This window comes from Doryrhamphus excisus, linkage group LG2 (assembly GCF_037039965.1).
Source record: "Doryrhamphus excisus strain RoL-2023G ecotype Guam linkage group LG2, RoL_Dexc_Guam_v1.1, whole genome shotgun sequence".
Classification (NCBI taxonomy): domain Eukaryota; kingdom Metazoa; phylum Chordata; class Actinopteri; order Syngnathiformes; family Syngnathidae; genus Doryrhamphus; species Doryrhamphus excisus.
The window spans coordinates 21,789,001-21,805,349 of NC_136358.1; the positions used below are offsets into that span (position 1 = coordinate 21,789,001).

General features: G+C 44.7%; 1 protein-coding gene across 18 annotated transcripts in view; it reads left to right on the forward strand.

Annotated features, from left to right (window-relative positions):
- LOC131109252 (calcium/calmodulin-dependent protein kinase type II subunit gamma) overlaps positions 1 to 16,349 on the forward strand; it is a 40,674-nt gene that overhangs the window by 966 nt on the left and 23,359 nt on the right. For all 18 annotated transcript variants that reach the window (XM_058061000.2, XM_058061006.2, XM_058061012.2 and 15 more), the window contains exons 2-7: positions 1,595 to 1,689; positions 9,877 to 9,936; positions 12,657 to 12,711; positions 12,816 to 12,881; positions 13,895 to 13,967; positions 15,052 to 15,154. In XM_058061000.2, coding sequence (XP_057916983.2) covers positions 1,595 to 1,689; positions 9,877 to 9,936; positions 12,657 to 12,711; positions 12,816 to 12,881; positions 13,895 to 13,967; positions 15,052 to 15,154 — 452 coding nt within the window. The remainder of the gene's footprint in view (positions 1 to 1,594; positions 1,690 to 9,876; positions 9,937 to 12,656; positions 12,712 to 12,815; positions 12,882 to 13,894; positions 13,968 to 15,051; positions 15,155 to 16,349) is intronic.

Genomic DNA, 16,349 nt, shown 5'->3' on the forward strand with positions numbered 1-16,349 from the left:
CATTCCGGCTCTTTTTCCTGATTGCATCAGAGCTAATAATCCAGCATTTTAGCGTCACTACGAAGCGCTGACATGAATTCTCTCTATTGTGATGACGACATCAGAACCGCTGGCTGGTGTTTCATCCTCATCCTCATCATCATCCTCATCATCATCATGTGATAAAGGCGTTTTTAGCTGTCCTAGTCCGCCCTAAAAACGCAGCATCAGCCATGCAAGACTGCGCTCCATGTGGAATAAATGACAGTAATCAATGACACACACTCTGCCCACTTGCTCCTCCTTCTGCACCCCCTCCTCTTCTTTTTTTAATTCATTTTTAAAAATTTGTCTCTAATGCATCTTTCCGCTATTGGTCATTAACGTCAAGTCGTCTTAACGTGGGCCTCTGTCACCCGTCAGCTCTCATTTGCTGCTAAATAATTGAAAGCTATAGCAGAGTTGCTGCTGCTGGTGGGAAGCTGAGTGCTGCAGACACTCTCCTGTCAGCGACAGGCCACTGGCCTCGATGTTGCTGGCGACTCGGAATTGGAACCAGCAGAACCACTCTTACACAAAGGCCTCCACCATCCAGCGTTGCATTCAGGGTGATGTGTGTCCATGAAAGGCAACAAGGCTGCCCGAGATTGTGGCTTTGGGACACAAATGTAATTTCTTTGGGAGCATTGCCGTGCATGTCGGACAACTATTAGTCCATGGGCACCGGTGAGCGCATTTAGGACATGGTTCCGCCAGGTGGTCCAGTCCACTTCAGCACGGAATGCTTTGGGATGATATCATTGTCTTTTGCTATAAGTATGCTTTGCTACACATTCATTTTTTTCTATAGTCACAAGTTGTGAAGGATACCAGCAATACCCCATCCATCCATGTTTGTGGAAAGGGTACCTAAAGGCGGAGCTATAGCCCGCTGATTGGTGGGCGGTGAAGTCACTTCTCGAACATTGATGAAGATGCTAAAATACCATCCACTTTTTGGCATTGTCACTGTAAAAGGGGGCAGAGCTATATTCACTGCTTCCCGTCAATTGGTGGACAGAGAATAGTTCCTTTCAGAATATTGTGACGGATGCTAAACTAGCCAATTTGTATACACCTTTGGGAGTCCTATTGTTTCAGTACTATCGTGGTAGGGTACCTAAAGGGGCGGAGCTATACTCACTGCTTCCCATCGATTGGTGGACAGAGAATGATCCCGGAAGGTTTTGCGAAGAATGCTAAATAGCAAATCCGTGTCACTTCTTTGAATTCTTTAAGTCCTCCATCGCAGTGGTAGGGTACCAAAGGGGTGGAGTTAAACACAGTTTAGCTAGGTCGTTGTGTTTGAGTGCTATCACTGCAGTAGGGCACTGAAAGGGGTGGAGCTAGACACATTGCAGGCTGTTGATTGGTGGACACAGCATGATGATTATAGAAAAAAAACCACAAGACTGAATGGACTTCTTTTTGTAATAGACATGGTGCATCAAACTAGTTATATTATGGTGTGACGTGTTTACTTGAAAGACTAGTCCACCTGCTACACATCCGTCATTTGTTTACACATGTGAACAGCCTGGAAGTGATTGCTGACTGTGTCACCTTCTCTTTTCAGGGGAGCTTTTTCAGTGGTGCGCAGATGTGTGAAGAAGTCGTCCGGACAGGAATACGCAGCAAAAATCATCAACACCAAGAAGCTGTCTGCACGAGGTATGCTAATGACACGTAACCGCTCTGCTTTTGTTTTGAAAGAATGAAAATAGCTTCAAGGTTGATGCACCCACTTGAAATGTAGTACAAGGCCTGGAAGATGCCTGTTTCACCGAATGTAACTTTGTGTGTGTTTAAAGCACTTTGGCTTTATTTCATCCCAACATCTTGAATCCCTCTGAAAAACTGAGATGATGTTTGTAGAAGCATACAGCAGTGTTGGCTGTGCAGGTGTACTTAATGCAATGGGGAGATATGTGTAAAACAAATGAATAATGCAGCATTTTCTGTGCATTTTCTTTCACTGCTGCACACGTAATTCCACTATCAGAGGTGGCAGCGTTGGATTCAATCATTAAGCCTTGCGGGGCTTGTTATCAACAGCCTTTTGATGCTTTTAATAATACCTCTCTTTAGTGGCGGCGTTAAATAACTCCTCGCCCATGTCAGCGCGCATCCTCTCTGTGCCGCCAATTGATCAGGATTTCTAGGAGAGCAGGGGGGGTGGCGCTGGGGCCAGAGTGAAATAAAACCGCTGCAGTCGGCAGGATGTGAATCAATGTAATTGTTGCCGTGGCGTCTCCGTGTAGCACTGCAGCTCTCGGCTGAATTTTATATACCGTCGCATCTCCGGCTTCTCAGCTCCTCCACGCCCACGTGCGCACGCCTGCCTGCCTGCTGCCATGTTGTAACCATGACGCGGCTGCCTCTGCTGGCTTAGCAAACCTAATTGCCTTCTTTTTCTTTTCTTTTTTTTTTTTTTTTACCTCCCGGCCTCCAATTTGGCCTCCCTGCTAACGTTAGCATACACACGGCTGCCTTTGTTCTGGTCAAAGTCTGTCTTTCACTCCTCTTCCTCGCAGCCTCTCTTGTCTTGGTGTAAAAGGGGGATTGAGGCTAATCCACTTATGCTAAATGTATCTCATCAACCACTAAGACCCCACAGATTCCATAGGTGCCTCCCCGTTTGCCCTGTTGTTGTCTGAACACTAATATAGCATGCCTGCGAGTGTTGTTCTATCGCCGACGTCCAGCATGGCCTGCAAAGCAACTGTTCCACCAAGTGTGGGCCATACCATAATATGCACCATAATTTCTGGTATATAGCTGCTGGGTTTTTTTTCTCAACCTTTGTACGCTGCGGCTTATGAAGACGTGCGGCTAATATGTGGTCATGTTGGAATCGCCTCACATCTCCTACCCCATGCTTTTTTTACGCCCCACTTTTTGTAGGAGTCGTTTTTTGTAAATTTTTGCTAAACTGTAGCCACAGTGTAGCACCCTATGCTTTGTTGACTCACCATCCATGCATTTTTAGAGTGTGACTGCTAAATAACCCACCACGGGGCCAAAGACAGTTATGAGTGCCAGCCATTCGATGAAGTTAAATAAGTTCCATCCATTCTTCATTTAGAATTTAGCATGGTCTTCTTGAGTATGAAATTTGAATTATTCTTCATAATGTGTTTATTTTTATTTTTATAAAAAAAATCATTTTATATTTTTGGGTCAGTCAGATCATAAAAAGTTAACCTAAGTTAAGCCAACCAAAGTTCTTGGATGAAATGTCTGAATTTTTTTTAAATAGGCGGTTGATGGCTTGATTTAGATTGTATCACTAAAACAAGCTCTCTTCAACTCAATAGTAGTTTATTGACGCTCCCCAGTATGTGAGTGGGAACTACGTAGCGGTGTAAACGCAGCGGTTGCTACGCAGCCATATACTCTGCCAACAAGAAATGAACAGCAACAAAGACAGATGTTATAAAATATAGATAAATGTCCAACGTGAAACTAACGAGTAAGGTGAATTGTTAACACTTGGGGGCTGGTCAACTGGCTAAAACTAGCGTACACAGTTTTTGACAGTTGTCCTATAAGATCCAACAGTCCAAAATGGCGACTGAGTGGTTAGCGTGCAGGCCACACAGCTAGGACACCAGAATCCGATTCCATCCTCGGCCATCACTGTGTAGAGTTTGCATGTAATCCTCGTGCATGTGTGGGTTTTCTCAGCTGGGATAGGCTCCAGCACACCTGCGACACTCGTGAGCATAAGCGATAGAAAATGAATGAATGACATGACAATCTCTCCCTGAATGTTCTGAACTCCTGTTTTCATGTCCATGTCAGCAGAATAATGAGACTGCTTCAACGGCCACCCTGCTTGTTGTAGCCACATAGTGCACTTCATTTTTTTACCCATAATTGCTTCCAGTCAACATCATTTCCACACATTTGACAGAATTCTTAATGATTGATCAATCTGTTATGATGCCCATCCCTTGTATGCACCAGTGAGCTATTAGCTGCTTGCTACTAATTGAATGACCAATTTTTACAAATTGCATCACATTCATGTCTATTTACACTTGTGTCGCCACCGTTAAAGTTTGATTGCACCCTTATTATTCATCATAAAATCTAGAAGTGATTTAACATGTTTATATTCCACCGGTTAGCTGCTTCTTACACTTGTTTGGTGACTGAATAGTCAAGAAGTTTGATCCTGGAGAGGATTAATATAATAACAATTTTTAAATGAGCTGCGGCAGAGGAGGAGGCTGAAATTAGTAGCATCCGTATTTTGCTTTGTGAACATACCACCTTTCACCTCAACTGGGTTTCAGATGCTGTTTTCAACCATCAGTAATAGCGGAGTTTGACCAGGAGATTATTCTCTTGCGCTGCATTTACGTAGTAGCTATTTACTTCTGCAATTGGGCTATCTCCTGTTTTAGCATTAGCTGGCTAACGTTAAGGCTGTTGACAGTGTAACGTTCACATTGGCTTTAAAGTAAGTAAGGCTTGGGAACTTGTGTAGAATTGTATGCACTTCTGGGTGGTATTTGTTACAGTAAGTAAAGTTAAGTGTGTGTGTGTGTGTGGGGGGGGGGGGGTTGGGTTTCATGATCACACTGATGTTTTTGTAGTTTTTGGTTCAGCCATCGATGAGATAATGGCTGTTTCCTTTCAGGTTCATTGGTAGATTTATGGAAAAAAATATTGGTCAATTTGTTCCCAGTTAATCAATATTATTATTATTTGTATTTTATTTATTTTTTCATTGAATAATACATTTAAAAAAATTAATAAATGTAAAATGTAAAAATCGTTTTAATTTGTTTTATTATTTTACTCAAATACAAAAATTCGAATGCAATATTCCAACCGCAAAGTGGCGAGGAACAACTTTTTCTCTCTCCTACAGTATCCATTACACTGACATGCACCTGTCAAGGCCCATTATGCAAATTAGACAACAATGTTGCGTTGGTCGCATCACAAATAGATTGCAGTCCTGTGGGGAACACTGGGTTGAACTATATGCTCTGTTTTTTTATTCATCTGCATTTTTCATACTTGAATTTGACGATGCAGGTGCACCTAATATCGTGACCAGGCAGAGTGGCTTACAAAGGGGCAGATCATTGGCTCGCCCCAGTGGGGACAGCAAGGAAACAAGGAAACAGAATAGAGTGGAAGATGGGCGGAGCGAAAGTGCACAGAGTGAGAGTAGAGTAGTGCAGTAGAGCAAAGTGTTGGTGTGCAGTGACATGCACCTACATGCACAACAAACACAACATGTACGCACACTGAATGACTGACTGACACCCTCCCAGCCAGGCGCTGCATGAACAGGCAGCTTGCCCGCGAGGATTTGACTAGGGTTTTTTTTTTTAGCTTGATCGGGCAAGTGTGACCTCATGCGTGGCCTAGTGGGTAAGTCTCTCAAAGCTCTGGTAAACACTGCAGTAATCTGAGAGGGGAAGGGGGGGCAGCAAAGCGAAGGAAAGGGAAGTGCGGTTAGAGGGTTTTTTTTTTTCTATTTTGTTGTAGGATCTTCCTGCCTGCAGTTATTTAGGCGGTAGCTTTAGAGTGTGTACAGAGGACCACCACAGGGGATCATATTTACACACACTCGGAATCCACATTAGGCACAGGGATCCAATACAAGCGCTATACAAGTTGTCAAAGAATAATTATGTAATGTTACAAAAAAGATGCAGTTCTCCAGGAATACATTTGTATTTCTGATTCTGATTCTTTGAGGGGAAAAATATTGAATTATTTATTTATATTATATTTATATTATGAGTAGAAAGTGTTTTTACAAGGAAATAGAATAGATTTCATCTGTAAAAAACAATATTATAAGCGGGAAACTTAACAAGGAAGAACATTAAAGCAAGCACATAGGGAAAAAAAAGAATTTTCAGAATTCACAATTGTCATATTACAAGAAAAAGTCACAATTGTACTCAATTTAACGGAAAACTGCGCTGGTTTTGGAATTTTTTCCACCTATAATCCTTACGTGAGACTTGAACACACATATTTCTCTCTGTGTGTTCTAAAGATATAAAAACAGATAAAGACACAGCTCATTACTGCTCCTTACAGCACATAATGGGACACAGCTATGCCACTTACAAAGACCGCGATTAAAACACCTCCAACACGGTTTTATGGTGTTATTTACATGTTGTAATCATGTACTAACGGGCACATTCATATTAACATGTAATACTTGCAGTATTTTAGTCCTTTTAAGCATTACCAAAACTTCCTTCCTTGGTGCATTGATTTCACATAGCAACATAGAAATGAACGCCTACACCTAGCATTAACTATTCCAAACTCAAAAACAAAAACATCAGCTCCAATATGTAGGGTTATGTAACGCACTGGGGGCTGAGGACTGACTGTGGCCAAATGAGTATGACAACTGCTTTAACAATCAGATGTGGACTTGACTACTGGAGCCATGAACAAAACAGAATCGCAGTCCAAATACATGAAAAGATATAGGTTAAATAAAGAGTGTTAATTACATATACAGTAGGTAGACCATTCAGCGCAGCGACATGTCCTCACATACCACTAATCAGCCACCTCCTTAACTAAACATGTCGAGGAAACATTGGTGAACCTCACGAACAGCAATGGTCAGTTGGGTTGGCTAATGCAACTGGGTGCGCTACTAAGACTCTATGAGTTGTGCTTTAGTGCTTATTAATCTAACTCTGCGTTTTGGGATGGCTGGCGACTTCACTCAAGTTGTGTGTGAAATAGGGACGATAGCCGTGGCTACAAAGGCACTCGGATAGCTAGATCAGACCACTCATTAATAGCGACATGTCCTCATGAACACCAACCAGGCCCCTCCCGAATTAATTATGTCAAGGCGGCAACCAGAAACAGAGGGAAGTTGGTGGGGGAAAAAAAACTTTGAAGCAAGGCTAGCCGGGTAGCCTAGTTTAGTGGAGCATGCTAGTGTGTTACTCGGACTCTGTGAGTTGTACTTTACTGCCAAGCATTGTAGGTTGGCCGCAGACTACACGCAAATTGCGTGTGAAGCAACAGTCAAAACACTTGTTTTAGATTGACAGCCGACTTTACTCAAGTTATGTGTGAAGCCATGACTACAAGCGCCGACACTTGGATAGCTAGCTTAATACGTTCTTGCACGGCACCATACGCAATGCTGCACAATTGGACTGTACTATAACAGTTTGAAAACAAAAAATGTGACTCACTTCTGAGTGGATGGTTACGACCATCAGCACAACCGGCAATGACCCTGGAATTTAGAGGTAGTTGCTCCCTGCCTTGCCACAAGTGTGGTGCAGTGTTACCGAGTATTGGGGGGATCGGGGGATTCCCCTGTTCTGTTGGGGGACTTCAACGCTCATGTCGGCAGCAACAGTGAGGGTGTCCTGATTGCACCAGGACACCCTAGGCCGCAGTTCACTGACAGACTTTGGAGCCATGTTGTTGGACATGCGGCCACATGGTTTGGACACTTGGGGGAAGAGAGTTTCGATCGTTACTGGTGTATTGACACTTTGCCACAGCGGCTAGCTACTAGCCTGTGGCTCTGACTTGCTTCACCACACACTCACCCGCAGTGCATTAGTGCCACACTCAAAGGCAAACGACACCTTGGTCCAACATTATGGTTCATATAATGTATGAATCATGTAGTGGTTCTTAACAATTTAGTGGTTATTAGTAAACTACGGCGCATCCACAAATGACTGTTGCCTCTCCCTTATTGTCAGTGCACTGCCTTTCCCTGGCCCGCACCCTTTGGATGCAGTGATGCAGTGCTGCCCAAAAGTGGATCATTGGGCCCCCCTCCTCAGTTGTCAGTGATGTAAGATGGCTGCGGGGCCCGCCCCCTGGCAAAGCAGCTGGCCAATTAGAGATCAGCAGGAAGTACCGGTATAATTACCCTCTATCCCTCGCTTTCCTGTTTTCTTCCAGCACGCTCGCACACCAAACTAATGGAAAGATTGAATGAATTAGTGAGTGGTGCAGTGACACTGCACCATGCGGAGCAGACAGGCCGCACAAACACACACACACACAGGAGCTTGTGATCCTCTTCTCGTAAATGGACGCTGCATGTAATCCTCCCTCCTTCTCGCTGTCTGTCTCGGCATCCTGCATCATTGCCATAATTAGAATGTGGTTCAGGTCTCCTTCCTTGCTCTCTGGCTTCCTCCCAGATGAAGGTGGTGGGGGGGGGGGGACACACCTTGCAGGGAGGGTTGGAGGAAAAGCGAAAAACAGAGCTTCCAGTATCCAACTGTGGCTTAAAAGCTCTCCGACATAGCAACAAGTTGGGCAAAAATGAAACATAGAAGCCACATGACAGGTGGCGTCGGTGGCGGTGTGGGTTTTCATAACATGCTCTTGTCCTGTCAATATTGTGGCGCATTCCTCGTCGTCTCAGGTGATCAACACCAAAATATGGATGCTGTTTGGTCGGGGGGGGCACAACACATGTTCTCCACTGTTCAATGCTTTGCACTGAAGTCCCAAAGCTTTAATGGCTTTATAACCTTTTCCAGGCTGATAGAGCTCAATTACTTTCTTTCTCATTTGTTTGTGAATTTCTTTAGATCGCAACATGATGTCTAGCTTTTGAGGATCTTTGGTTCTACTTTGTTGGGCAGGTCCTATTCAAGTGTGTGTGTGTGGGGGGGGGGGGTCAGAACAGCAGTAACCAAGCCTGGGTGGGGCTAGATACATTGAAATCAGGTTTAATAAACCATCTTGATGTTTTTAATTGATAGGGGGCAGGGTGGCTGGACTATTAGAGATAGATAGGGGGAGGAACTCTGCCATCCTGGAGGGGCTCAGATTTTGGGAGACTTTGGGAGACGAGGTGCATGTTGGTCAGGCAGCAGGTGTGTGTCTGTGGATCAAAAGTGCATACACAGCGTTCCACGCCTGCGCTTCACACTGCTGCACCAGATGCAATGAACACATTCATTGCCACTTAGCCTAGTTCAGTTACCTTTGAACGATGCAAGCGGTAAACCGTTACTTCAATGTTCGACTGGATGATTGCATTATGATAAGGAGCTGGAAGAGTTGCCTTTCTGGACATGAAACATGTCATGAAATAAGAGTGCAAACTCGGACAAGGTTTGGGTATTAACAGGGACGATGGCAATTTTTAATTGTTTTATTCAATGTCTTTATTTTTAATATTTTAAAATAATTCTGACGCTTATCCTCATTCGGGTCTGGAGCCTGTTCCCCCTGTCTTCAGACGAGAGGCGGGCTACACCCTGGACTGGTCGCCAGCCAATCAATAGGCACATACTGTAAAGACAATCAATCATTCACATTCATAGGGTCACATTCATAGGGCGGGAGGAAACTGGAGTACCTGGAGAACACACACACACAGGGAGAACATGAAAACTCCACACAGAGATCCCCAAGCAGAGATTCAAACCCAGATCCTCCCGATCTTCTGACTGTGTGGCCAACATGCTCATGACTCTGTCGAGTGGTTAGCGCGCAGACCTCACAGCTAGGAGACCCAAATTCAATCCCACCCTCAGCCATCTCCGTGTGGAGTTTGCATGTTCTCCCCTTGCATGCATGGGTTTTCTCCGGGTACTCCGGTTTCCTCCCACATTCCAAAAACATTGGAACAAAAACAGGTTTTTTGTCTATATGTGCCCTGTGATTGGCTGGCCACCAGTCCAGGGTGTACCCCGCCTCTCGCCCGAAGACAGCTGGGATAGGCTCCAGCACCCCCGCGACCCTTGTGAGGATTTATATATGTGTGCTACCAACATGAACTGACTTGGTGTAGCTAATACAATTCTGACACAATGCCGTCACGGACCCAGTCTAATAATGCATCTCCTCTCTCCTCAGACCATCAGAAGCTGGAGCGTGAGGCTCGAATCTGCCGGCTGCTCAAACACCCCAACATCGGTAAGTCTAACCTGTTGGAGATTGAGTGTGCACCAATGATTACAAAGTAGAATAGGTGCCTGGGCTCTAATGGAGATGTTCAAAGGTCAAGGGAAGGAGGAAATGACAAAATCAATGACACCTTCTCACTGCATTTCCCCCTGCCCCATTATCCTTTTTTTTTTTTTTTCCAATGCTCGGGAATAGTCATTTGCCCCCCCCCCCCCCCCCCCGTCCGTCCTCTTTCCTGTTTACACCCTCGCTGTATGGATGCTCTAGTTTGGTTTGGACATATTTTGGCATGGTCTGTGTTGAAACTTTGGACAAAAGAGGGCATCAAAAAAAAGGAGAGACAGATGGCGAGACAAGCGTGAAGAAGAAGACAGATGGAGTAAGGAGCGAGAAGATGGGAAGAGGAGGAATGAGCAGTCACTCTCGTTTCTTGCTGCAGGGCCTTCCTACTTCACCATATTATACAACTGATATTCATTTTACGTAACCATAAGCCAGGATGTGCTGACACTAGACCTAAACTGCGTCTCAGGCTGGCTTATATCACTTTAATGCCACACACTTATATCTTTCGCTAAAAAGGCTTCCAACATTGTGTTCGACATTTTTTGTGTAGAGAAAAGCTGTATCGCAATATGTAAGCAGCAGTGTGCGAGGCGTTATCGGAAGTGCACATTAGGTGGTTTAGGCAAACCTTGCAAATCAACCTACCACGGGGTTCCCAGCGTCAGCAAGTAATGTGTGGCTGCTTGCTATTTGTTGATGGCCAAGCAGAATCTGTAGTAATTCTACATTTGATCAACTTTACTTAAAGATTTGTCAAACCAACCCACGTAGATGTTTGGACTTATCCGCACTCCTAATCCCTGAGCGGGTCTATTGATGCTCATCTGGCTCAGCACCAACTTTCAACTACTGGCAATCACTGGTTCAGTTTCTGAACACACCTCATACACAGAAGAGATCCGTGTTGACAATTTAACACCATAGTGCTATATTTAGCGATTGAGGGTGTGCATGTAAGTGTTTTTTGGTTGATGCATTAAATACAAGCAATCAGCAAAAGTGAAGAATCCACTAAACAGCCGAGCTCTATCTCTGTAATGACGTATAATGCATGTCTGAAAAACAAAAACCTCCCACAGAGTTTGCTAAACACGCATGGGTGTCCAAAGTGTGGGGCAGGGGCCATGTTGGGAAGAGTAGCTCATTGCAGAAATAAACCAAAACCCAGCAAAAGTGTAGAAATAGAGCACAAAGGCATTATGTAACTATTCATTCATTCATTTTATACTGCTTATCCTCACGAGGGTCGCAGGGGGTATTGGAGCCTATCCTAGCTGTCTTCGGGCGAGAGGCGGGGTACACCCTGGACTGGTGGCCAGCCAATCACAGGGCACATATAGACAAACAACCATTCCCACCCACATTCATACCTATGGACAATTTGGAGTGGCCAATTAACCCAGCATGTTTTTGGAATGTGGGAGGAAACTGGAGTACCCAGAGAGAAAACCGTTGTGATGAAAAGAGAGCTGAGAACGGAAGGCAAAGTTCTCAATTTACCGGTCGATCTATGTTCCCACCCTCACCTATGGTCATGAGCTTTGGATCGTGACCGAAAGAACCAGATCGCGGATACAAGCGACTGAAATGAGTTTCCTCTGTAGGGTAGCTGGACTCACTCTAAGAGAGAGTGAGGTTGAGGAGCTCAGTCATCCGGGAGGGGCTCAGTAGAGCCACTTCTCCTCCACATGGAGAGGAGCCACTTGATGTGGCTCGGGCATGCCTCCCGGACACCTCCCTGGTGTGGTCTTCTGGGCATGCCCAGCCGGGAAAAGCCCTCCAGACACGCTGGAGGGATTATGTCTCACAGCTGGCCTGGGAACGCCTTGGTGTCCTCCCGGTGGAGCTGGAGGAGGTGGCCGGGGACCAAGAACTCTGGGCTTCCCTACTGAGACTGCTGCCCCCGCAACCCGGACCCGACAAATGATACAAATTCTAAACAATTAATAAAAACACAACTTTAAGGGTGTATGTATGTATTTTTATATTCATATTTACATGTACTGTATATGCCGTACGACCATGGCTTGGCTCAACTTTTTATTACTATTTCTTACTGATTGATTTATTTTCTTTTGACTTGTTTATTTATTTATTTCATCTTATTTTGTGTAGAAAAATAAAAATTTGGATATTTGAGAACAGTGGAATGTTTTATCAGAGCTTTTCTTGTGGAAAACCGGAACCAAAGTGGAGGAATAGCAGAAGCAAAGTATTGAAGACACTTTTTAAAATTTATTTTTCAGTTTTTTATAAATGCGTGTTTTTTTTTTTTTTTAATTTGATGCGGCCCAGCCTCAACCAGACCCTAGCTCCAGTGGGCCTCAGGTAAATTGAGTTTGAGACCCCTGGTTTAGCACAAGAATACAACATTCAATACATAGTTACGCTTATAGGTCAGAAAAGTGGAAAAAGCACAATAAATAAAGTGTACATGTTCTCAATAGGAATGAGTGAGCGGGGGCTTGAAAGAAATGTCTGCCTCCTAGTGGAGTGGAGGTATAACAGAATAATTGAGAAGCAATGCCTTAGACTAATTGAGTGGAGACTGAATGAACAGTGCTCACACACATCATTAAATTGATGATTATGGTTAGTCCTTACCCTTGTGCATTGAAGCTACTGCCTTGGTCTGACTGCTCCCCTTCCTGTTGTCTTTTTAGTGCGACTGCATGACAGCATTTCAGAGGAAGGTTTTCATTACCTCGTCTTTGACCTGTGAGTATATTGTGAACACACACACACGGCTTGACATTTTGTCTGTGTGCGCCTGCAGCTTGTATGTGTATGCTGAGCACACACTTTCTCCTCCCCCCCCCCAGGGTGACAGGAGGGGAGCTTTTTGAAGACATCGTGGCCAGAGAGTACTACAGTGAGGCCGACGCCAGGTGAGTGCTTCATCAGTGGCGTCATTTATATTTCATGCACCGCTCTCGTTTACGGCCTTGTAGCTTCAACGTTGGCATTCACCGTGACAAATGAGCCGTTCTGAGGCGTCGACCGCCCCCCCTTACCACGCACAGTGGACCACCTTGCTTTATTCTATTTCTTTTTCTTTCTCCAACATTTCCTGGCATATTCCTCGACACCGTGACATTTCGATTGCTCACATCTTCTCCCCTCGTGTTGGCAGTGTCTGGGTGGCATGCAGCTTAGAGAGTTTGTCCCACAACTTGTTTAGTGCTCTTTGTCTCTTCCTGCACATCAGGGGTGCTTTAGAGACACCGAAACCCTCCCTCTCTCTCTCTCGTTGTGTGCCTTGCTCACATTCACATTGGAATTAGGCCTCAGCCACTTTCTCAGGCGACCTTGCCAATGTTAACCTTTGCAGAGACATGACATGAACACCAGCCTGGAGCGAAGGGACCGGCGTGGGCTTGATGCAGCACTGCGTAGGACAGTAATAAGGTGGTCGGTTGCTGGTGGTGCGTAGAACTTGCTAGCACAAATTGAAAACTGGCTTGTTGCGGCGGTGGCCAGGATTGAGGAATAATTGCAGCGCGTATGGACACCCCCGTTATTAAGATGTATTATTGATTGTTTAAACTGCAGCGCCTGTGTTGTTTCTTGGAATGTCTGTTTGCTAAAGGCTTATTATACAACTTAGCGGCCCAGGATGTGCAGAGTGCACTTTTTTTTCCCTCTTGTGTTTGTCGAGGATTTCATGCACATTACTGCAACCATTAGCAGCCGTGAAGTATAGCAGCCTATTATGTTTCCTGTGCCGTAGTAGCCACTGCTCCCGTTCATTCATTTTCTTCAATTCCTCTTTCATATCTAACAAATGCAGTGTAATGTATGAGTATTGTAAGCAGGCTCTGGAACAAATGATCGCATTTGACACATCTATCTTTGCTTCTTTTTTTGTCCCCCTCCCCCCTCCCCTCCCATCCCCCTACAGTCATTGCATTAGTCAGATCTTGGAGAGTGTCAATCATATCCACCAGCATGATATTGTGCACAGAGACCTCAAGGTGAGTGACTGCCCGTTTCCGTGACAACCACACTCTCTCAAACACACACCCACACCTCTGCTCGTGGCCATGGCAACACACAGATGGCTCCCGGTTGCTCCACCACTTGCTTTCTATGGCTCTCCTTTTTTCCCCTTTCTCCTGCTTCTTCTTTCTTTCTGCATCCTGTTTGTTCTCAGACGTGTGTGTGTGTGTGTGTGTGTGTGTGTGTGCCATAGAGATGATGAGTCATTGTCATGCGACAAATGTGTCACCTATGGCAAGGAAAGGACCAAGACTCAACATGCACACATACAGTACATCACACACTAGTGGGGAGGGCGCTCTTTGAGAGACGATATAGATGAACCTCAGGAGTTGCCAGGACAACCCATGTGACATCACATCACCCATGGAGCACTGAGGGGGAGGGGCTTGCCTCATCAAAATGCTGGTTGGCTCAAATGGCTCCTGTCTTGCTTTTCCTGCATAGCCTACTTTTTTAAGGTGATGGTGACGGTGTAATCTTGAAGGGCTTAATGATGATGATAATGATAATAATGATGATGTCTCTGGGAAAAAAAAGGCATGCTGTGCGTGCACCACCCACACTCCAGCTATTATCTGCAAGCGCCGCCCGTCTGATTTGTCTGCCTTTTATCCTGAGTGGGCTTTTACTGCAGCTTCTTTATGTCCTCCTGCCCAAACAACGGCCATTTAGAACGCCACCACACTCGCCGCCGCTTGCTAAGTATACTTTCCATTTAGTATGCCGTCTGCAGCGCTGCCTAAATAACTCCCTGGTGGTTACTATGGCTACAGGCTCACGTCCATATAAGGTGCTGTGGAGATTCTTTTGCCAACCCTTTTATACTAGTTCCTCGTCATGCACACCCCCCTCCACTCCCACCACCGCTGCGTTCGCACACCTTTACCCCCCCCTCCAAACGCACGCACACACAGCCACATTGAATACATCACATTATCAACATTGTTGAAGAACAGCTTCAGTGAAAAGACAGTGATTCTGTCTCTCACAGTTTTGAGCTCCTGTCCTACATTCTGATTCACCGTGTGTGTCAATGTGTGTGTGTGTTTTCTGCAGCCTGAGAACCTGTTGTTGGCCAGTAAGATGAAGGGAGCTGCAGTGAAGCTGGCAGACTTTGGCCTCGCTATTGAAGTGCAAGGAGACCAGCAGGCTTGGTTTGGTAAGAAAGAGAAAACACAGAAGTCAGGGGTTTATTTTCCTCTCTTCTTGCTTTTGTTTGCCCATCCACGCATTGGTTATTCTGTCTGCCTGATTACATGCACGTTACAAGTACCAATACGAACCCATAATACTAGAAACAAGCTTCTTTACTAGACGACTATTATAATCACATGCATGCAAATTTAATTTAACAGATGTCAGGTTTCGTTTTCCTCCTAACGTCTATATTTATATACTATAGTCAATGTATATGCAGCATTTACACATTGGCTTTTCAGGACCCAAATTTACAGGGAAAAAAGGGTGGAACCTTGTGTAAATGCAATTTGCAGGGTTCCTAAACAGTGTAAAATTAGATTTGACAGACTTAACCATGCATGTCTATAAGTTACAGGGTTAAAGTTAGTACATGTTAAACAATTATTGTCATATTTCAGCAGTGTTGGGCACGTTACTTTAAAAAAGTAATTAGTTATAGTTGCTAGTTACTTTTCCAAAAAAGTTTACTGAGTTACTCCACTACAAAAGTAACTAGTTAACAGTAAAAGTAACTATTGCATTAGTCGCCCCTCAGCCAATCCTCATTACTTATGTGGTTATCTCACAACCCTCCCTTGTCACTCTGCATTCTGCACTCTCATTGCGCTGCAGATTAGTTATAGACATAGACTTTCGTTATTGTCATTGCACAATAACACAGCAGTGAAATTGCCAACGATGTTGTTGCCTGGCTCCCGTGTTATAATAAATAATGAATAATAATGTGGAGAATAAATAGATTACATCAAATATGAACAATGTACAGGGTAAACAGTAATTTGTACAAATAATTTAAATAATTTAGAATAAATAACAATAATTTAAAGTTTTGGTTGTGCGTGGGGGCAGGTAGAGGGGCTTATTTGGCATTGAGCAGTCTGATGGCCAGGGGGAAGTAGCTGTCTCTAAACCTGGTTGTTCTACAGCGGATGCTGCAGAGCCTTCTCCCTGACGCCAGGCGAGAAAACGAAAAAAAAGTCCATGCTGGGGGTGTGTGGGGTCAGAGTGCTCTTGATACGCAGCGGGTGTTTGCTATGTCCTTAATGGGGGGGAGCGGGGTCCCAATGATCTTCTCCGCTGTCCTCACCACTCTCTGCAGTAACATCCAGTCCGAGGCCTTGCAGCTTATGAAGTCGGTGATATATTTTTAGGCG